This window comes from Eucalyptus grandis, chromosome 8, assembly GCF_016545825.1.
Source record: "Eucalyptus grandis isolate ANBG69807.140 chromosome 8, ASM1654582v1, whole genome shotgun sequence".
NCBI classification, from domain to species: domain Eukaryota; kingdom Viridiplantae; phylum Streptophyta; class Magnoliopsida; order Myrtales; family Myrtaceae; genus Eucalyptus; species Eucalyptus grandis.
Genome location: NC_052619.1, coordinates 2133913 through 2154596, shown reverse-complemented (window position 1 = coordinate 2154596; position 20684 = coordinate 2133913). Strand labels below are relative to the sequence as shown.

Below are 20684 nucleotides of genomic sequence, written 5' to 3'. Positions count from 1 at the left end.
GCATGTTGTGTGACACAATAAATTATTATGTTCGAGTTGGTAATATTCATGTTGAAATACAACAAGATAAATATGACATGAAAAGAATTATTGGTACAAAATTGCATCAAAAAGTTAACGGGTTTATCTTTTCCTATACGTCTAGGGTGGCCGCTTCACGCCTCCAAAGTAACTCTGGCCTTGCATTGCTTACATTTACAAGTGCATTTGGCCTATATGTCTAGGGTAAACGCTTCAGGAAAAAAAGGACCAACTTCAACCGAATTTACAGAAAAACAAAAAAGTGTGATAATAAAGCCCTCCAAGTTCTCCATGCGTGCTCTATAAATGAAAAGGCAAAATCGCACTACCACATCGTACACAGCATCTTCGATTAGCATAAAGCCAAAAGAAAAGACAGTCAAAAGATAAAAAAAAGAAAAAAACATGAGTTCGGAAGAAGCCCCAGCCATTACAATTTCCCATGAAGATGAAGACATGTTGAAAGCCTTTGAGATCCCCTCAATGGTTTTGTTCCCATGGTCTTGAAAGGAGCCCTTGAGCTGGGGATTCTTGAATTGCTGGCCAAGTGTGGCCAGCTCTCTCCATTGGACATTGCGGCCCGGCTCTCTATCGACAACCCGGCCACGGCCACGCCGGACATGATCAACCGGCTGCTGCGGCTCCTCGCAAGTTACTCCATCTTATCGTGCACTCTCGTGGAGGATAAAGGCGGCCCCCCCCAGAGGCTCTACGGCCTCGGGCCTCGGAGCAAGTTCTTTTTGGACAACAATGGAGCTTCTAATGCACCAACTCATATGCTACATCAAGAAAAGACTGTTCTGGAAAGCTGGTTTGTGTCTATATAACCCGCGAATTTTTACCCACTCGTTAGTTGCTCTCTTGGTCGTAAAATAGAATCGGAAAGCCCAATTTCAATAGATCAACCGTAAAAGGGAAGGGATACAAGTAAAATTTTCTGGATACACGAGGAGCGATTACGATGTTATTCTATGGACGTGATTGCTCCAGAGAGCACACTGATACTAAATTTGCGTTGCGTGCTCTGTAGGCACTGCCTTAAAGATGCAGTTAAGGAAGGAGGGGCAGAACCTTTCACCCGCAGGCACGGCATGAACCTGTTCGATCACATGGGCCGAGACCCGAGATTCAACGACCTGTTCAACAAGTCGATGACGAGCTTGTCGGCGATTAACATGCCCAAGATCGCTCAGCATTATAGCGGGTTTTCAAAGGCAAAGACGGTCGTCGATCTGGGCGGTGGTGTCGGTGAGACCCTGAAAATCATCCTCTCCAAGAACCCCCACATCCGCGGCATCAACTACGACTTGCCTCATGTGATCGCAACTGCTCCTCCCATTCCTGGTAAAATCGATCCCAATGATATCGAAGGTTTTGTGTGCATACGAACCGTAATGAGAGCTCGCTCAACTTCATGTTTCACACAACCTTAATTTTTTCTTTTCTGGGTTAACGGTCCTTGCCTTAGTACGATTACACAATTATATATTCATTTGCAGGTATTACGCATGTTGGAGGAGACATTGTAAAGGCCGTCCCTAAAGCAGATGTCCATTTCCTGAAGGTCAATTAATTATTAAATTTTTTCGTATCGTCGAATCTTCTAATTATTCAAAATCAGCTTGACTGCTAATTGATTCATGTAATGAAAATTATAAGAGAGATATGAGAGGTTCTAGTATCGTGAAAACCAAGTACGATGTTTTGAGTGGTCTACTTATTTATTCAACAGTCGGTTCTCCATTGCGGGGACGATGAGTTCTGTGTGAAGGTGCTCAAGAATTGCTGGGAGGCATTGCCGCCGACGGGGAAAGTGGTGATTGTGGACGAGGTGATCCCGGAGTATCCTGGGACCGACGATGTCTCACAGACCAATTTCTTGATGGACTTGAACGCTCTGAGGTTCGCCCCTGGCGCGAAGACCCGGACGCAAAGGGAATTCACAGACCTTGCCCGCGCCTCTGGGTTTTATGCCCCGAAATACGTTCTGCGCGTGTACAACCTGTGGTTGATTGAGCTTCACAAGAAGATGTGACGATCGCAATGGTCGATGGTTTCTTCTCAGTTTGATGATGGCTTTACTACGTTAACAGATGATAATACCCATGGTCGGAGTGTTCTGGGTAATTTGATGGAGAGACACCATTGTCTTATGTTGTCAACAAGCAGTGGTTTGGTCCTTCCAAATAAAATAAGAATTTCCCCTTTCTTTTTCACTTTAGGATGTGTGTCTTAGTGACAATTCCGTTCTCACCAAGTAAATCTAATAACTATGGTTGTAGGTGTCGTGTCATTTTTCCTTGGCAGACCGGTTATTTTGCATTAAATTTATCGAAGAAAAAGCAATAAAGTTTTGATATGAATAATTAGACTATTCTCAAAATGACTATCCCGGGTCAACGGTTTTGAAAATGGCGAGTCTAAAAAAAGGTGTAACATAGCTTACGTAGCTACCAAATTCGGGAGAAAATGATCAAACTCTCCACCCTTACATGCTACGAAATTAAACTTTGACATCCCTGTTAACACCTAAATTTTTGCCCAAAAATATTTCATTCCGGCATATAGATTATCTAGGTGTTTAATATAGTGTTTTACATAAAAGATGTTTTTCTTATAAAAAATAATAATTAAAAAAGAAGAAGAAGAAATCGAAAAAAAAAAAAAAAAAGAGAGCAAGTTGGGGCCAATGATCTAAATGTGACGAGCCAAGCCCAGGAAGTCAAATTGGAATTCAAATGACAAATTGGGGCCAAAATGCAATTTCCAAAAGTTGAGGGACCAATTCGCAAATTTTACAAAATTTGCGCCCGAGCCCTTAAATCATCATCTTGGTCACCAATTAAGTTGAAATTGAATTTGGGCCAAGTCGAATCAATCAAATCGAGCCAAAAAGACCACATTTGCATTGAATTGGGTATTTTCGAATAAGAAAATGGCCAACTTTTGGGGGACTTTCTTGCAAAATTGGGTGGGCACAATTGCGAAATCTGATCGAGATCTTAAAATACTATGCATGAGCTTGCTAATTGATCAAAAATCGCAGCTAAATTGATGGATTAAAGCACCCAAACTAGCTGACAAATCTCAGTCCACAAGTTGGTCTGATTTCGGAGTTGCTGAGTAAGCAACTTGGTGGCCCCACCATATCTTCCTCACCTGCCCAACCAGCCTGATCTTTGCATGTGATGGAAGGCCATAATTAGTTGTGCAAGTGGACAAGAATTGGCTAGGGATAAGTGGCCGAAAGCACGGGAAAATCGCACCAAATCCGGACACTCAACAGCTGCAGAAGTGGAAAAATTGACTAAGTCAGAGAGTGGGTAGATAGCTCAGTTGGCAGGCTTGGTAGGTGGACAAAAAGCCGACCAATAGATTGATGAATCCGGGGGATAAGATCACAGAAGCATGGTCTTTCGAGGGAGGAGAGAGAGGGGACGATAGGGAGAGGAGAGAGCTCGGAATCGTTCCCCAAAGACCTTCAGAAGCAACTCCAGAAAGGAAAAAAGCCCAGAAAATCCGGACTGACCTTGAGAGAGAAAAGTGAGATTTTCACAACTATGTGGCCAAAATTAGCCAAAACCTTCAACTAGAGAGTGAAACTTCACTCAAATATATTTCCATCCATAGGTCGCACGTCCCAAATGGAGATCGGGAAGGCCTCATAAAGCCCCCCGAAAGTACACCCTCCTGCCGGGCCAGGAAACATTGGAAATTTTTCTTAAAGTGTTGAGCCCGGTTGTTCACGAGTGAAGGAAAGCCAATGTTTTTGAGAAATTTGAGAGATAAATGATGTCTTGAAGTCTAATTTTAAGGGTCAACGAAAACCTTCGTTGTTAGTTCTTTTTTTCTGCAGATCTCATTTCCAGTTGAAGAAGCCAATTTCCCCGAGGATAATTTATCGGTTTCATCGGCCAAGAATCACTTGCAAAAGAAACTAGGAAGCAAGGTAAGTATTCTAGATGTATTTTTGTTCGAGTTTGAACATGTTTTAATAGTGAAAAATCAAGAGGAAAACTAGTCCAAGAAACTGATTTTGAGGCTAGAATTTTTCTAAGTGTTGAAATCTCTTCAAGAGTTTTGCATGTGTGCTTTTTGGAGAGTTTTTTTTTTTTTTTTTTATGTGTTCAGTTGGTCATTCTCTATCATGTTTGTTACATTTGAAAGCTCATGTTACCTACTTTCACTCGGATCAAGTAATGTTTCTCTTAGATCTCGTATGTGATGGGTGTCGGGGCTTGAATATGAGCATGTAACCTGTTTACTTGACTTGGGTTCAAACCCAGATTTGCAAAATCAGCTCAAACCCGCATATTTGAGACCGATTTCAACTTAGTTTTTTTGTGTTTTAAGCTATGATTTCTGTCTAATCTTGCTCCTTGCATGTGGTAGTATAATCTTGATACTTTAGTTCAACATGAGATTGCTTATGGGTTGAGATTGAAGGCTGCAAACATGGCCCGAGGAAGCTGGTTTTAGGTGATTTGATGCATGCCAAGTGTTCAACGAAATGCGCAAACCAAGTTTCGATCTTGAAACGGTCGATTTGAGCTCGGTTATTGTGATATTCATGTGATGTGTTGTTCAATGTTAGCATATATCAGTTTAGGAAATTATTATTTTTATTTAAATAAAAAATAAAAAATAAAAAAATCCAAAAATCCAAAAAAATTTTAAAAAATATAAAAGTGATAGATGTATCAAATTAAGGCAAAAATGGCATCTATGAAATTTTCCTATTTTTAAAAGGTCATTTTCCTAATTTAATGCTAATTTGGTATTTTATGATCTGTTTTTTTTTTTTTTTTGTAAATAATCCATTTTGCATAGATTAAAATTATCTAGAGTAATTTCATGCATATTTAAATTTCCATTTCACTCACGTGGGTCTTGTCCCGGGCGTGATAACAAGGCCATGTAATATTATTTGTCCGACTTGTATCGGGTCTTTCTTTTTCGCATTACTTTCAAGTCATTTTAATTTCTTGGATATTTACTTGCGCACCGTTTTCATTAATTTGAGTGTAAATTTCTCTTCTAAATTATGTTAGGATTAGTTTAGACATTAAAAAAAAAACTACAAAAACATTTGCATGGACACTTAGTGGTTTCATAAAGATTATAATTGGTAATCAAGATTATGTGGCCATTTAGATAAACAACATTCTAAGTTAGTGGTACCGCAAGGGTGCTAATAGAAACATTGGCGTAAACAAGTCCCCGTTCCTAGAAATCTCTGGTTGCGTAGGAATCGAGACAACACTTCCGTGTCTTGATTAGTTTCTAGCCAACCCCAATAGGCTAGTGGCGACTCCTAGAATTACATAGGTTGTTAAGAACTAAAATTCAAAATCCAATGCCACGCGAGGTATGGGCTTGGGAGAGCTCGCGCCTAATTTAGAGCCATTGGTCCAACTCTTTAGGCAAATACCCCTAAACCTTTCCTCCTTTTCCCCAGACGGAAAAAAGGAGGTCATGAAAATCCCTTCTTAAAAGCTGGTACAATTGATGATTTACAACTAGTTACAGGATTCACATTGTTGAAAATGGGGATAAAAGCACTACAAGTGCCATAACTTTGCATAAATGGACACTTAAATGTCATAACTTTCCAAAGGTACACTTAAATGCCACATTTGAAGAAAAGTGGGACACCTAAGTGCCACCTCCGGCGAAACCAGCCGGAAATCATACGTGGCAATTAAATATTAATATTTCTTGTTGAGGTGGCTCGCCGGAGAGCTGAGTTAGCTCTAATTCACCCCAAACGACTTCGTTTCGGGTGTTGGCCAAAATAGAGCTCTTAAATTAGCCAAAACGACATTTTGGCCTAATTTGAATTTTAATATAATATATAAAATTAATTAAATTAAATTTAAAACAAAATAATAATATAATTTATTATTATTATTATTATTATTATTATTATTATTATTATTATTATTATTATTATTATTATTATTTATTTAAAGGAGGAGGAAGGCAGCCGGCGGCGAGGGTTGAGCCCTTGCCGCCGCCGCCACCTCCTCGCCGTCGCCGGAAGGTGGGGGAGGGTCGGCTAGGGCTACCGAGCCCGAGCCGAGGGCCGACGGCCCCAGCCGACCAACGGCGAGGGCCTGCGTGCCCTCGCCCCAGATCTGGGTGAGGGTTATTGTGGCACCCCTAATTCGCTTGAGGTCGCCACAGGTGATCTCTCTTAATTACTCGATCTCATATAACTTCACAAACCCATACCCTTTGACTAGAGATTTTTTTTTTTTTAAAGCAGTCTCAGCGCAGCTTATTAGTGGAAGCATAAACAAGTCTCATCATCCCTTACTCCAATAACCATAATGCAATGCACACCAACTACGTATCATAAGAAAAGATAAAGCCGACTCACTCTTATTTATATTTTCATGATGGACATCAAGGTCGATACAACAAAAAGGCCAAGATTTTTAACTATACTTGGCTGCCACCCAAAAAGAACTCGACCTTACATTGAACATGTACAACCCTCCATCAACAAGCGTCAGCTATCTCCAAAAAGTTTCAGCTCCCATCAACTATATGTGCCATCACACCCAATCCGGTGCATCGGGCGGCGGTGGCTGTAACATCCCTAACATCACTCCATCATGCCGGACATAGACAGACAAAACTCTTGGATAACTGGGCCATCAGCTCGACCCACATCGTACATCACCAGGACACGGACTCAAACAAATAATAAACTAGGGGCACTGACATAAATGTGCTTCGTACACTCCACATCAACATCAGTAGGTATGCCATAATAAGTACCATGTGCAATTAGCAGCAAAGGCATTTTTCTAATATGAAATGTTAATCCCCAAAAAGGGTGAATACAACCACACATCAGTAAAGATCCACCATGCACTCATCATTAAACAGTCCTGCATATATCATTATGCAATGTGCATATTCCACCATGCACTTATCATTAAACAGTCATGCGTATATCATTATGCAATGTGCATATTTCACCATGCACTTATCATTAAACATCCATGCATGTATCACCATGCCATATGCACAAATCCATGCGCGTGATTCAATTCTCGATCTTTATATTTCAATTAGATCACATTATTTTCTTCCCAGGGACCAATATTTGCATCCCACAATTTATCACTCGCATCCCACTTGGCATCGCGAGGAACTTCCGGCACACACCTCCGGGCATTCGGTACACACACTCCGAGCATCTCGTACCCCAACTAGCATAATGAGGTACCCCCGGCACACACCTCCGGGCATCTCGACACTCCCGAGGCATCGTCGGCTCACACCTCCGACGGTCTCGTTATTTTCTCAATTTATGTTCACACATGTATCTCAATTTCAACATGGCATTTGATGCAATAATATCAAGGGTCTCAACCAACTTGATGCCATATAACATGCCATATGTCATCACATATGCAGCAAAATCAACCACTCAAGGTATTACATCACATGGATGAATTCATTTGTTTTTCAAAACACATCAATGTTTCGGATAAATCAGAATGCATTCCTCTAATTAAAACTCTAGAAAAACTAGTAAATGGTATTAATAAATTCTGAAAACTTGAAACATTATAGAAGAAACCTAAAGGAATATATCTCATGAATAACTCCATACCAAAAGAACCTCACACAAAACAGCACGGTCCATGCATCATAGTTTTCAAAACTTCAATATTTCAGCTTGCACAGTTTCGGGAGTAATTTAAATTAAATACCCAAATGAACTCCAAAAATTCTGAAATGTTGACATATTATAGAAAAGTCCCAAAGGTAAATATCTCATGAAGCAATCGAAACCCAAATCGTTCTATATTAATAGATATAGATGATTAATTCCCCCTGTTCTCGGTGTCATCTTTTCCCAGATTATCATCTTTCAAAAGAAACTCATTTCACCGACCTACATATGTTCGTTTCTTCTAAATTTTCAGTATGTTATTCCTGAGAATATTACCTACAACTTTAATTAAGTACATATGATCAAATTTTAACTGTATGATTTTATAAAAATCACGAAATCATACTAGGTCGAGGTAGCATTTTTTCCAGATCCAGTTTCTTCAAAGAACAACGATTTCACCGACCTATTTTTGTTCATTTCCTCTAAATTTTTTATATGTTCTACCTCAAGAAGTAAATTACAGCTTTCATTAAGAGATCAAAGTGATATTTTCACAAGAAAGTTACTTTACAGACCACGAAATCTCTAAAGGTCAGCACAACGAATTCCAGATCTAATTTCTCCAAGGAAAAATCATTTCACTAACCATTACTTGTTCGTTTTGCCTCAAATTTTAGTATGTTTCTCCTCAAGATTTTTTCTACAACTTTCATGAAGAAATTGAAACAAGATTCCAACTAAAAAGTCTCATGCAGAACACAAACTCATGGATGGTCAGACTGATTTTTCCAGAAACAGCATGCTAGGCCAACGAATTTCTCCCCATAACTTCGACCTTTCATCACATCTACCACAACCAAACTTCACCAGGGTTTTTTGTCCAAGTGTATCTTGTCTTTATCACGAATTATTTTCCTTGGTTAACAATAATTGTACTTTTGCTCGTCGAGCACTTGTATGGTCTGGGGAGGCTTACTTGTCTCAATTGAAAATGTAAATACCTTTTTAGGAAAAAATCAAGCTCTACTTCCGTGTTGCTCTTATATTCTTTTTTCTTTCTACGTTTCTACACACACATCACAGCAATGCAAAGGGTAGGTTTTAGGACTCTACTTGCCTCGAACTTAAGCACAAACAGCAACAAAGATGGCGGGCAAAGCGGCGAACGAACGGCGGCGAGCTAGGCGGACGATCAGCGGACGGACCTCCTCCTTCCTCTCACATGCACGGCCTCTCCTTTCTCTCTTCCTTTCCTTTCCTTTCTCTCTTTCTCTCCTCTCTCTCTCGGACGACACCCTCTCTTTCTCTCCCTTTCCTTGCCTAATCCGCCCCCTATTTCCCCCTAATTTCTTCCCTTCAATCATTAACAATCATTTGATTGCATGCAGCCACCCAAAGGGAGCCAATGGGGGCAGCCACACTTGGCTCAACCTCCTTGCCACTTGGCAACTCACATGCAAGGGTTGGTGGGCTTCAATGTTGGGCCGGTCTTGGGCCTTCATGGGCCGGTCGAATAGGGGGGCTGCGTGGGCTGGTTGGATGAACTTTGGGCCTAAAAATCAGCTCACCCTCTCCTATTCCTATTCCATTTAATCCTCATTTAAATAAACACTTAATTTCAACTTATAAGCCCACAAAACTTTGTAATTTAAATCAATAAAATTTTACTTATAAAGTGCACCACCAAGAATAAGATTTCTATATCAATTTGCACCTTAATAAAATCCTTGGGTCACTTGTAGACACATCTCCATCCAAACAATTGTCCATTACAATGCTCGGCCTTAAATTAATTAAACATCATTGATTCAATAGCTAATACAAAATCCAATGGCACTTCCATTACCTAATCATGGTTCATGGTACTCCAGAGGTTGTTATGAGATTTTAGGATGCCACAATTCTCCTCTCCTTAAAGAATTTCGTCCTCGAAATTAGACATTACCTATATCTCGTCAAACAAGTGAGGGTACCTTTCCCTCATCTTGTTTTCACTCTCCCATGTGGCTTCCTCCACATCATGATGTCGCCATAATATCTTAACCAAAGGAATCTTCTTAGTCCTAAGAACTTGCTCCTTTTGATCCAGTACTTGCACAGGCTTTTCGATGTACCTCACTTTCTCATCTACTTTGATGGCTTCATGATCGAGTATGTGACCAGGATCCGGCTGGTACTTTCTCAGCATCGACACATGAAACACATCATGTAAATTTTCCAATTTAGGAGGCAGCGCCAAATGATACGCTACATCTCCTATTCTTTCAAGTATCTCAAAAAGTCCAACAAATCTAGGGCTTAACTTACCCTTCATTCCAAATCAAGATATTCCTTTCATTAGAGATACCTTAAGGAATACATGATCTCCCACATTAAACTCTAAAGGCCTCCTACGCCTATTCGCATAGTCTCTTTGTCGGTTCTGGGCTATCTTAAGTCTTTTCCTGATTATCTCGACCGCTTCTGTAGTAACTTGCACTATCTCAGGTCCTGTCGGTTTTCTTTCACCTACTTTATTCCAACAGATAGGGGTCCTACATCTTCTTCCATATAATGCCTCATACGGAGCCATGCCTATACTTTTCTGAAAACTATTATTATAGGCGAACTCTATCAGGTGCAAATTCTCATCCCAATTTCCTTTAAAGTCAATGACACATGCTCTCAGCATATCTTCTAGAGTTTGAATCACTCTTTCTGTTTGTCCATCTGTTTGAGGATGAAAAGCAGTACTAAATTGAAGCTTTGTCCCTAAGGCATCTTGAAGACTTCGCCAAAAATTTGAAGTAAACCAAGAGTCTCGATCAGAGGTGATCGTTATAGGAATACCATGCAAGCGTATTACCTAGCTTACATACATCTCAGCAAGTTTACTCATCGAGTAGTCTACGCGGACAGTTAGGTAATGAGCAGACTTCGTCAAACGATCCACTATCACCCAAATAGAGTCGTGGCCATTTGATGTCATTGGCAGTCCTTGCATAAAGTCCATCATTATATGCTCCCACTTCCACTCTGGTATATCAAATGGTCTCAATAGTCCTGCAGGTTTGCGGTGTTCTGCCTTCACTTGCTGACACGTTAAACATTGAGAAACATGCTTAGCTATATCCTTCTTCATGACATTCCACCAGAATTGCTGATGCAAATTCATGTACATCTTTGTATTTCCCGGATTAATACTATAATTACTCCTATGTGCCTTCGACAAAATTTCCCTCTTCACTTCTTCATTGTCGGGAACACAAAGTCATCCTTGGCATCTTATCACACCATCTTCAGAGACTTGAAATTCTGGTATTTTCTCTAAAGACACTATATCTTTTACTTTCATAATCTCCAGGTCAGATTCTTGCAGGATCTTAACTTTCTGAATAATTTTGGGTTCAATCATTAATGCAGTAAGCATACCAGTAGGGCGATCCATCTCCAATTTGAAGTCTGAATTCACAATAGACTTTAACGGATTCCACTATGTTATTCTTAGACTAGCCATGTCCATAGCCGACTTTTGACTAAGGGCATTTGCCACCTTATTTGCCTTTCCTGGATGGTATCGTATCTCACAGTCATAATCTTTCAATAACTCCATCCACCTCCTTTGTCTCATGTTCAATTCCTTTTGTGAAAATAGATATTTTAGGCTCTTATGGTCTGTATAGATTTCAAACTTTTCTCCATACAGATAGTGTCTCCATATCTTCAAAGCAAACACTATAGCTGCCAATTCTAAATCATGCATTGGGTAATTCAGCTCATGGGGTTTTAATTGCCTCGATGCGTAGGCTATGACCTTGCCATATTGCATCAAAACACATCCCAGTCCTTTGTGAGATGCATCACTATATACCAGAAAACCATCGGAGCCAGATGGTATAGTCAGGATTGGAGCCGAAGTCAATTTTCTTTTAAGTTCCTGAAAGCTCCTTTCACATTCCCCACTCCATTCAAATCTTACATTCTTTCGGGTCAATTTCGTTAAGGGGCCTGCTAGTCGTGAAAACCCTTCAATAAATCTCCTATAATATCCAGCAAATCCTAAGAAACTCCGTATTTCAGTGGATGCTGTCGGTCTTGGCCAATTTATTACTATCTCAACTTTCGTCAGGTCCACTGAAATTCCTCCTCCTAACACCGCGTGTCCCAAAAATATTATCCTGTCTAGCCAAAATTCACATTTGTTGAATTTGGCATACAACTTATGATCTCTTAGAGCTTGCAAAACTATGCTCAAGTATTGCTCATGCTCTTCAGGTCCTCTAGAATATACTAGGATATCATCAATAAAAACAATCACAAACTTATCCAAATAAGGCTTAAATATCCTATTCATTAAATCCATGAATGCAGCTGGTGCATTTGTCAATCCAAAAGGCATAACTAAAAACTCATAATGTCCATAACGAGTCCTAAATGCAGTCTTAGGAATGTCCTCTTTCTTAATCCTTAACTGATGGTATCCTGATCTGAAGTCAATCTTAGAAAAGACTGAACTTCCTTGCAATTGATCAAATAAATCATCAATTCTAGGCAAAGGATACTTATTTTTTATAGTTACTTGATTCAGCTGTCTATAATCAATACACAAACGCATCGACCCATCCTTCTTTTTCACAAACAAGACTGGTGTACCCCAAGGTGAAGCGCTTGACCTAATGAATCATTTGTCAAGCAACTCTTGTAGTTGCACCTTCAATTCCTTTAACTCGACTAAAGCCATCCTATACGGGACTTTTGATATAGGTCCTATTCCAAGCATTAGTTCGATTTCAAACTCAATTTCTCGCTCTGGTGGTAATCTAGGCAACTCCTCGGGAAACACATCCTGAAATTCCCTGACTACTTGAATCTCACCGATTTCAGCCTCTTTCTTAGTAAGGTCTCTTACCACCGCTAGGTATCCTTGACATTCTTCGTCAAGTAGTTCACAAGCTTCTACCATCGAAATAATGGCTATAGAGGGCTTTGTCTAACCTCCGAAAAATTCGAAACTAGATTGATCAAGCAATATGAACCGGATCACTTTCCTATAGCAATCCACCTTAGCCTTATGCTTATGGAGCCAGTCCATTCCTATGATAACATCGAAGTCATACATAGCCATTACAACTAAGTCTATTTCCATATCTCGCTCTTCTATAGTTATCTTACATTTTGCACACATCATCGTAGACAATACCATATTCTTTAAAGGCGTGGAAACACAAAGAGGCGTCTTAAGGGGCATAACTTCTATTTCACTCAATTGCCTATATCTTTCAGATATAAACGAATGCATAGCACCCGTGTCAAACAATGCATATGCCTTCTTGCCATTTATGAAAATCGTACATGATATAACATTTCTGGAAGCTTCCGCTTCCTCTTGGGTGACTGCATACGCCCTTCCTTGTGATGGTGGCCTCTGAGGATTCCTTGGTAGGTTTGGTCTAACAGCACTCTGTTGTGCCTATCATACCGAGCCTACACTCATTTGTGACTTTTCTTGTGGGCAATCTCTCTTAAGGTGACCCACTTGTCCACAACTATAACATCTCAGTTGTCCATTGCAAGGTCCTGGACCATGTCGCCCATCACACCTTCGACAAACATTAGGCTGATAGGGTGCCTTCCCTATATTCAGGCCATCCCTAGCTCTTCCAAAATTTCCATAATTGTTTTTTTTCTTTACATTCCAAGTCTGACCTTGACTAGGATAGGGTCTCTTACCCTTTCTGATATCACTAAAGCTCAACTGTCTCTTAAACTCTTATCGCTCTCTTACCAACTCTTGCTCCACTAACTACGCCATTTCATAAATCTCATGATAATTCCTTATGTTCAAAGGCACCAGTTGTTTCCTAATATCAGTCCTCAACCCTTTCAGAAATCTCTTAGCTTTTTCCTCACGACCCTCAATCAATCTGGGAGCATACCTAGACAATTCAAAAAAAATTGCCTCATACTGATCCATTGTCAGCTCCTCTTGTTCTAACTAAATAAATTCAGTGATTTTTTTATCCTTAGCACAGTCAGAGAAATGTTTCCTATTGAAAGCTTTCACAAACTCTTCCCAGTTCACATCAATACCTGGTGGAAAGATTGTATCCTTCGAAGCTCTCCACCAAAACTTTGCATTTCCCTCTAGCTAGTACTCTACCAAGACTATTTTCTCAGCATCACTACAGTCCAACAACCGGAAAATCTGTTCTATCCCATCAATCCAATGCTTCGCCTCCTCAGGACTTCCCATTCTACTAAACTTAGGTGGCTTCAACTTCAGAAATTGCTCCACCAGTCCTTAAGGGTGACGTTCCACTCCAGGTTGTTGCTGCGCTTGCCTATCCATCAGATTTTCAATATTGGCCAATGCCTGCAGGATATCTTCCATTCAGGATTCAGCCCTTGCAGTAGAGGTTTCAGCCCTCAATGGATGAGCACTTCCAGCTCGCACCATGACTTTCCCGCAATTTCCAAGCATTGCCTCAGGAATAATCTGAGACTCATTGTCTCCATTTAAAAGCACTACTACTATATAAGAAACATAAACATGTTACTGGCACCTAAAGACAACTAATAATAACTACTAGGGATCTACGAATGAATACCCATCACCCGTTATTCAAAGTTACCCCACTATTCTAGTTAATATCTTATGGTATGTATTGTCATCATGTTCCTCAATTTCCAAATGAGGCTCCTTATCACTCCAATCTATAACCATTGCTCTGATACCAAACCAGGCTGTGACACCCCCGATTCGCTTGAGGTCGCCACATGTGATCTCTCTTAATTACTCGATCTCATATAACTTCACAGACCGATACCCTTTGACTAGAGATTTTTGTTTTTTAAAGCGATCTCAACGCAGCTTATTAGCAAAAGCATAAACAAGTCTCACCATCCTTTATTCCAATAACCATAATGCAATTTACACCAACTACGCACTATAAGAAAAGATAAAGCTGATTCACTCTTATTTATATTTTCATGATGGACATCAAGGTCGATACAACAAGAAGGCCAAGATTTTTAACTATACTTGGCTACCACCCAAAAAGGACTCGACCCTACATCGAACATGTACAACCCTCCATCAACAAGCGTCGGCTATCTCCAAAAAGTGTCAGCTCCCATCAGCTATACGTGCCATCACACCCAATCCGGTGCATCGGGCGGCGGCGGCGGTAACATCCTTAACATCACTCCATCATGCCGGACATGGACAGACAAAAACTCCTGGATAACCGGGCCATCAGCTCAACCCACATCGTACATCACCAGGACACGGACTCGAACAAACACTAAACCAGGGGCACCGACACAGATGTGCTCCGTACACTCCACATCAACATCAGTAGGTATGCCATAGTAAGTACCGTGTGCAACTGGCAGCAAAGGCATCTTTCTAATCTGAAATGTTAATCTCTAAAAGGGGTGAGTACAACCACTCAGCAGTAAAAATCCACCATGCACTCATCATTAAACAGTCATGCATATATCATTATGCAATGTGCATATTCCACCATGCACTTATCATTAAACAGCCATGCATGTATCACCATGCCATATGCACATATCCATGCGTGTGATTCAATTCTCGATCTTTATATTTCAATTAGATCACATCATTTTCTTCCTAGGGACCAATATTTGCATCTCACAATTTATCGCTCGCATCCCAACTGGTATCGCGAGGAACCTCCGGCACACACCTCCGGGCATCCGGCACACACACTCCAGGCGTCTCGTACCCTAACTAGCATCATGAGATATCCCCCTGGCACACACCTCAGAGGCTTCCGGCACACACCTCCGAGTATCCCGACACTCCCAGGGCATCCGACACACACACTCCGGGCATCCCGACACTCCCGGGGCATCGCGGCTCACACCTCCAACGGTCTCGTTATTTTCTCAATTTATATTCACACATGTATCTCAATTTCAACATGGCATTTGATGCAATAATATCAAGCGTCTCAACCAACTTTTCATGCCATATAACATGACATATGTTATCACATATGCAGCAAAATCAACCACTCAAGGTATTACATCACATGGATGAATTCATTTATTTTTCAAAACACATCAATGTTTCGGATAAATCGGAATGCATTCCTCTAATTAAAACTCTAGAAAAATTAGTAAATGGTATTCATAAATTCTGAAAACTTGACACATTATAGATGAAACCTAAAGGCAGATATCTCATGAATAACTCCATACCAAAAGAACCTCACACAAAACAGCACGGTCCATGCATCACAGTTTTCAAAACTTCAATATTTCAGCTTGCACAGTTTCGGGAGTAATTTAAATTAAATACCCACATGAACTTAAAAAATTATGAAATTTTTACATGTTATAGAAAAGTCATAAAGGTAAATATCTCATGAAGAAATTGAAACCCAAATCGTTCTAGATTAATAGATATAGATGATTAATTCCCCCTGTTCTCGGTGTCGTCTTTTCCCAGATTATCATCTTTCAAAAGAAACTCATTTCACCGACCTACATGTGTTCGTTTATTTTAAATTTTCAGTATGTTATTCCTCAGAATATTACCTACGACTTTAATTAAGGACATATGATCAAATTTTAACTGTATGATTTTATAAAAATCATGAAATCATACTAGGCCGAGGTAGCATTTTTTTCCAGATCCAGTTTCTTCAAAGAACAACGGTTTCACTGACCTATTTTTGTTCATTTCCTCTAAATTTTTTATATGTTCTACCCCAAGAAGTAAATTACAGCTTTCATTAAGAGATCAAAGTGAGATTTTCACAAGAAAGTTACTTTACAGACTATGAAATCTCTAAAGGTCAGCACAACGAATTCCAAATCTAATTTCTCCAAGGTAAAATCATTTCACTAACCATTACTTGTTCGTTTTGCCTCAAATTTTAGTATGTTGTTCCTCAAGATGTTTTCTACAACTTTCATGAAGAAATAGAAACAATATTCCAACTAAAAATTCTCATGCATCACACAAACTCATGGATGGGCGGACTGATTTTTCCAGAAACAGCATGCTAGGCCAACGAATTTCTCCCCATAACTTCGACCTTTCTTCACATCTACCACAACCAAAATTCACCATCTTCTACACACACATCACAGCAATGCAAAGGGTAATTTTTAGGACTCTACTTGCCTCAAACTTAGGCACAAAGAGCAACAAAGATGGCGGGCAAAGCGGCGAATGAACGGCGGCGAGCTAGGCGGATGATCAGCGGACGGACCTCCTCCTTCCTCTCACACGCACGGCCTCTCCTTTCTCTCTTCCTTTGCTTTCCTTTCTCTCTTTCTCTCCTCTCTCTCTCGGACGACACCCTCTCTTTCTCTCCCTTTCCTCGCCTAATCCGCCCCCTATTTCCCCCTAATTTCTTCCCTTCACTCATTAGCAATCATTTGATTGCATGCAGCCGCCCAAAGGAGCCAATGGGGGCAGCCACACTTGGCTCAACCTCCTTGCCACTTGGCAACTCACATGCAAGGGTTGGTGGGCTTCAATGTTGGGCCGGTCTTGGGCCTTCATGGGCCGGTCGAATAAGGGGTTGCGTGGGCTGGTTGGATGGTCTTTGGGCCTAAAAATCAGCTCACCCTCTCCTATTCCTATTCCATTTAATCCTCATTTAAATAAACACTTATTTTCAACTTATAAGCCCACAAAACTTTGTAATTTAAATCAATAAAATTTTACTTATAAAGTGCACCACCAAGAATAAGATTTCTATATCAATTTGCACCTTAATAAAATCCTTGGGTCACTTGTAGACACATCTCCATCCAAACAATCATCCATTACAATGCTTGGCCTTAAATTAATTGAACATCATTGATTCAATGGCTAATACAAAATCCAATGGCACTTTCATTGCCTAATCATGGTTCATGGTACTCTAGAGGTTGTTTGTATTACTATTAGATCCATCATCATAGTCATCAAACATAGATTCTTAAAAGCATCTCAAAGTATAAGGTACCTTAAAAAAAAAAAAATTGAAAGACAAAAATAGCATGGATGGCACCATTTACTTAAAAGTATTTTTTTTATATCAATTCTCTTGTACAAACGAAAGAAGGTCTCATAAATCAAATAATTTGGTTTTCTTGATATAGTACCTGAATCTTTATTAAAAGTAAGATTTTAACCTTAATCTTAATAAGGGGTGTGTTGTGAATGATCGATGATGGTTAAGGTTGTACCTCACTATTTTATAAGAGCATGAGAGCTCTACTAAGTGCTACCCTACCTACTAGGTAATCCTAGCAAGCTAATAGGACTGCATTCAAAATTTTAGGGATAATTAAGGAATTTCATCGAGTGCACTTTCGGTGGAAAGTGGATTAACTTATTGCTTTTACCATTTTATCCTTTTCTCTGTCCAATATTATGTTATTTCTCTTTAAAACCTGATTGCATTACTATATCGAGTAACAAGTGAATGATGGCAAAATGAAACATGTGAAAGTGACAAAGGGTGGGTTTCGATATCTGCGACAAACATTGTTTCCAGGAGCATATTCGTCTCCGATGTTGTGATGTCGAACTATGTCTCAGGAGGAAAAGAAAGAAAGACAAAAGAATTCGAGATCTTGGCAAGTCCAACAAGTTTTCGAGGTCTGAATTCATTTGTCACGTCCACAAACAACGGGTGTTAGAGCTTCACAAAAGATCGATGGAGGGCTCGCTTGCTGGCTCGTCCCTAAACGAACATCTCCAAATCCTCTCTGTTGAAGAGACCATCTCCCTCTAGGTCCCCTAATTTCCACCTCTCTTGGTTTAACTTTCCTTTGCTTTATGAATATTGCTTCGGTCAAGCTATGCAATGATGAATTTGTTTTTGTATTAAGTTTTCAGGGGTGACTTGCTCCCAAGAAACCTATGATGAAATACCCTCTCTCTTGTTTCGAAAGGCAAACTTGATCTCGATCGTTGTTGGACTCTCGTTTAGCTCTGCATTTTTCTTCACAACAACCCTTAGAGATTTCTTAGGAAGAAGAGCGTCTCACCCAAAACTAACTAGACTATAAATCATATATTTTTCGAGTTAAGCCTGTACAAGTTAAGTTCGTCAGACAAACTGGACAATCTAATCGTAATCTTGTGAGTGAGTGGCTCACGTTCTCTAATGGACGTCTGCCAGAGATTAAGGGAACACCAATATGTCTAACGGGTGATTTCCTTGCATCACCCTGCAAACTATTAGCTAGGTTCACTCTTATGTGGAAGAGGCCTAATGAGTTGTAAGCCCAAAAAAGGCTTGTGCCCATATGATAGGTTATATGAGGAAATAGGGTTTCTCACTATTTATATAAAAAGTGATAGCAGCAAAAGAAAATAGTAACAAAAGAAAAAGAGAAAGCATAAAATATGGGGGTTAGGACAATATCTGATTTACATCAAGCTGTCATTGGAGGTCGATTCGTGGTCTGATTGAGCTAAAATTTTGTCAGCATGTTCATGACACAATTTTATCGAATTTGAACGGTTTGATTTTCGTTTGAAGCTCTATACATTAGGTTTTTTGTGGATTGATCAAAATCTGCGTTTTTTGTTAGATTTATCCTTGATCTCTTGTGAAATTCATATGTATTGTTAAGAATTATGTTCTTGAGGTGTTTGCTGCTATGCACCTCTAGTATTTGCTAGAGAAGAATATTGTTCACCCAATTTCGTTGATAGTGAAGAATTTCGAGTGAACTCCGGTCCCGTGGTTTTTTTATCTCCTCACATCAAGGAGGTTTTTCACGTAAAAAATCGTCTTGTGTTCGTGAGCTTGATATTTGTTTTACTCTACTATATCAATTCCTATTAGGTTTATACAAGAGGGGAGATTATGTTATTCCGTTGCGTTGATTCGATATTGTTCGAATTGTTACTGTTCTCCTATCATAATGGTATTAGAGCATTTGGTTATTGCTTAATTTTCCGTCTTGTGTTAAACAATGGAAACGAATACTAGTATAATGGTTACATTGAATGGTTCGAATTATCATATTTGGAAAGGGAAGATGGAAGATCTTTTATATGTGAAAGATTTTTATTTGCCCGTATTTGCTTAAAAGAAATTAGAGAATAAAATCGATGTTGAATGGTCTATATTTCATCATCAAGTGTGTGGTTATATTAGGCAGTGGGTGGATGATAATATTTTGAACCATATGATTGAGGAAACACATGCACGCAATTTATGGGATAAACTCGAACAGTTATATGCTCGAAAGACTGGGAATAATAAATTATTTTTGATAAAACAGATAATGGCTCTAAGATATCAAGATAGTACTCATTTGACTAATCATTTAAATTCTTTTCAAGGAATTACAAATCAGTTGGCTGTAATGGGAATCAAGTTTGATGATGAGATATAAGCACTATGATGCTTGGTACTTTACCGGACTCCTAGGAGATGTTTCGAACATTTTTGTCTAATTCTGCCCCAGATGGTACAATTATCATGGATTTAGCCAATAGTAGTATTTTGAATGAAAAGATGAGAAAGAAGACACAAAGATTGCCCTCTTTACATTCTGATGCCTTGGTTGTTGAGAAAAAAAGGAAGAAGTGAGTCTCCAGGTCCGAGAAATAGAGATAAAAGTTGAGATAAAAGCAGAGGTAAGTATAATAAATTTGCTAATGTTGAATGCCATTATTGTCATCAGAAGGGACATATTCAGAGGTTTTATCGCCAGTTAAAAAGGGAGAATCAAAAGGAGAAAGGTAAAGACAAGAAAAGTGATAATGACAGTGATGACAATCGTGTTGCTGCACTTAAAGAAGACTTTCTAACTATTTTTTATGGTAATGTGGTGAATTTTGTATCTCATGAAACCAGTTGGGTAATTGATAGTGGTGCATTCGTTCATGCAATGTTTCGTAGGGATTTCTTTACATCATATAGGTCAGGTGACTTCGGATATATGAAGATGAGAAACAATGGACTAGCTCAAGCTGTAGGTATTGGTGATGTGTGCCTAGAAATCAGTAATGACACAAGGTTAGTATTGAATAATGTTAAACATATACCGATAT

The 20684-nt window shown here is 39.5% G+C and overlaps 1 protein-coding gene across 1 annotated transcript; it reads left to right on the top strand.

Moving 5' to 3' along the window:
- Positions 1 to 518: 518 nt before the first annotated feature.
- Positions 519 to 2154, top strand: LOC104416158 (caffeic acid 3-O-methyltransferase 1). The gene is made up of 4 exons (XM_039298693.1): positions 519 to 832; positions 1052 to 1365; positions 1521 to 1585; positions 1754 to 2154. Exons 1-4 carry the CDS (start codon positions 519 to 521, stop codon positions 2054 to 2056), a joined length of 996 nt encoding a protein of 331 aa, XP_039154627.1. The 3' UTR covers positions 2057 to 2154.
- Positions 2155 to 20684: the final 18530 nt, after the last annotated feature.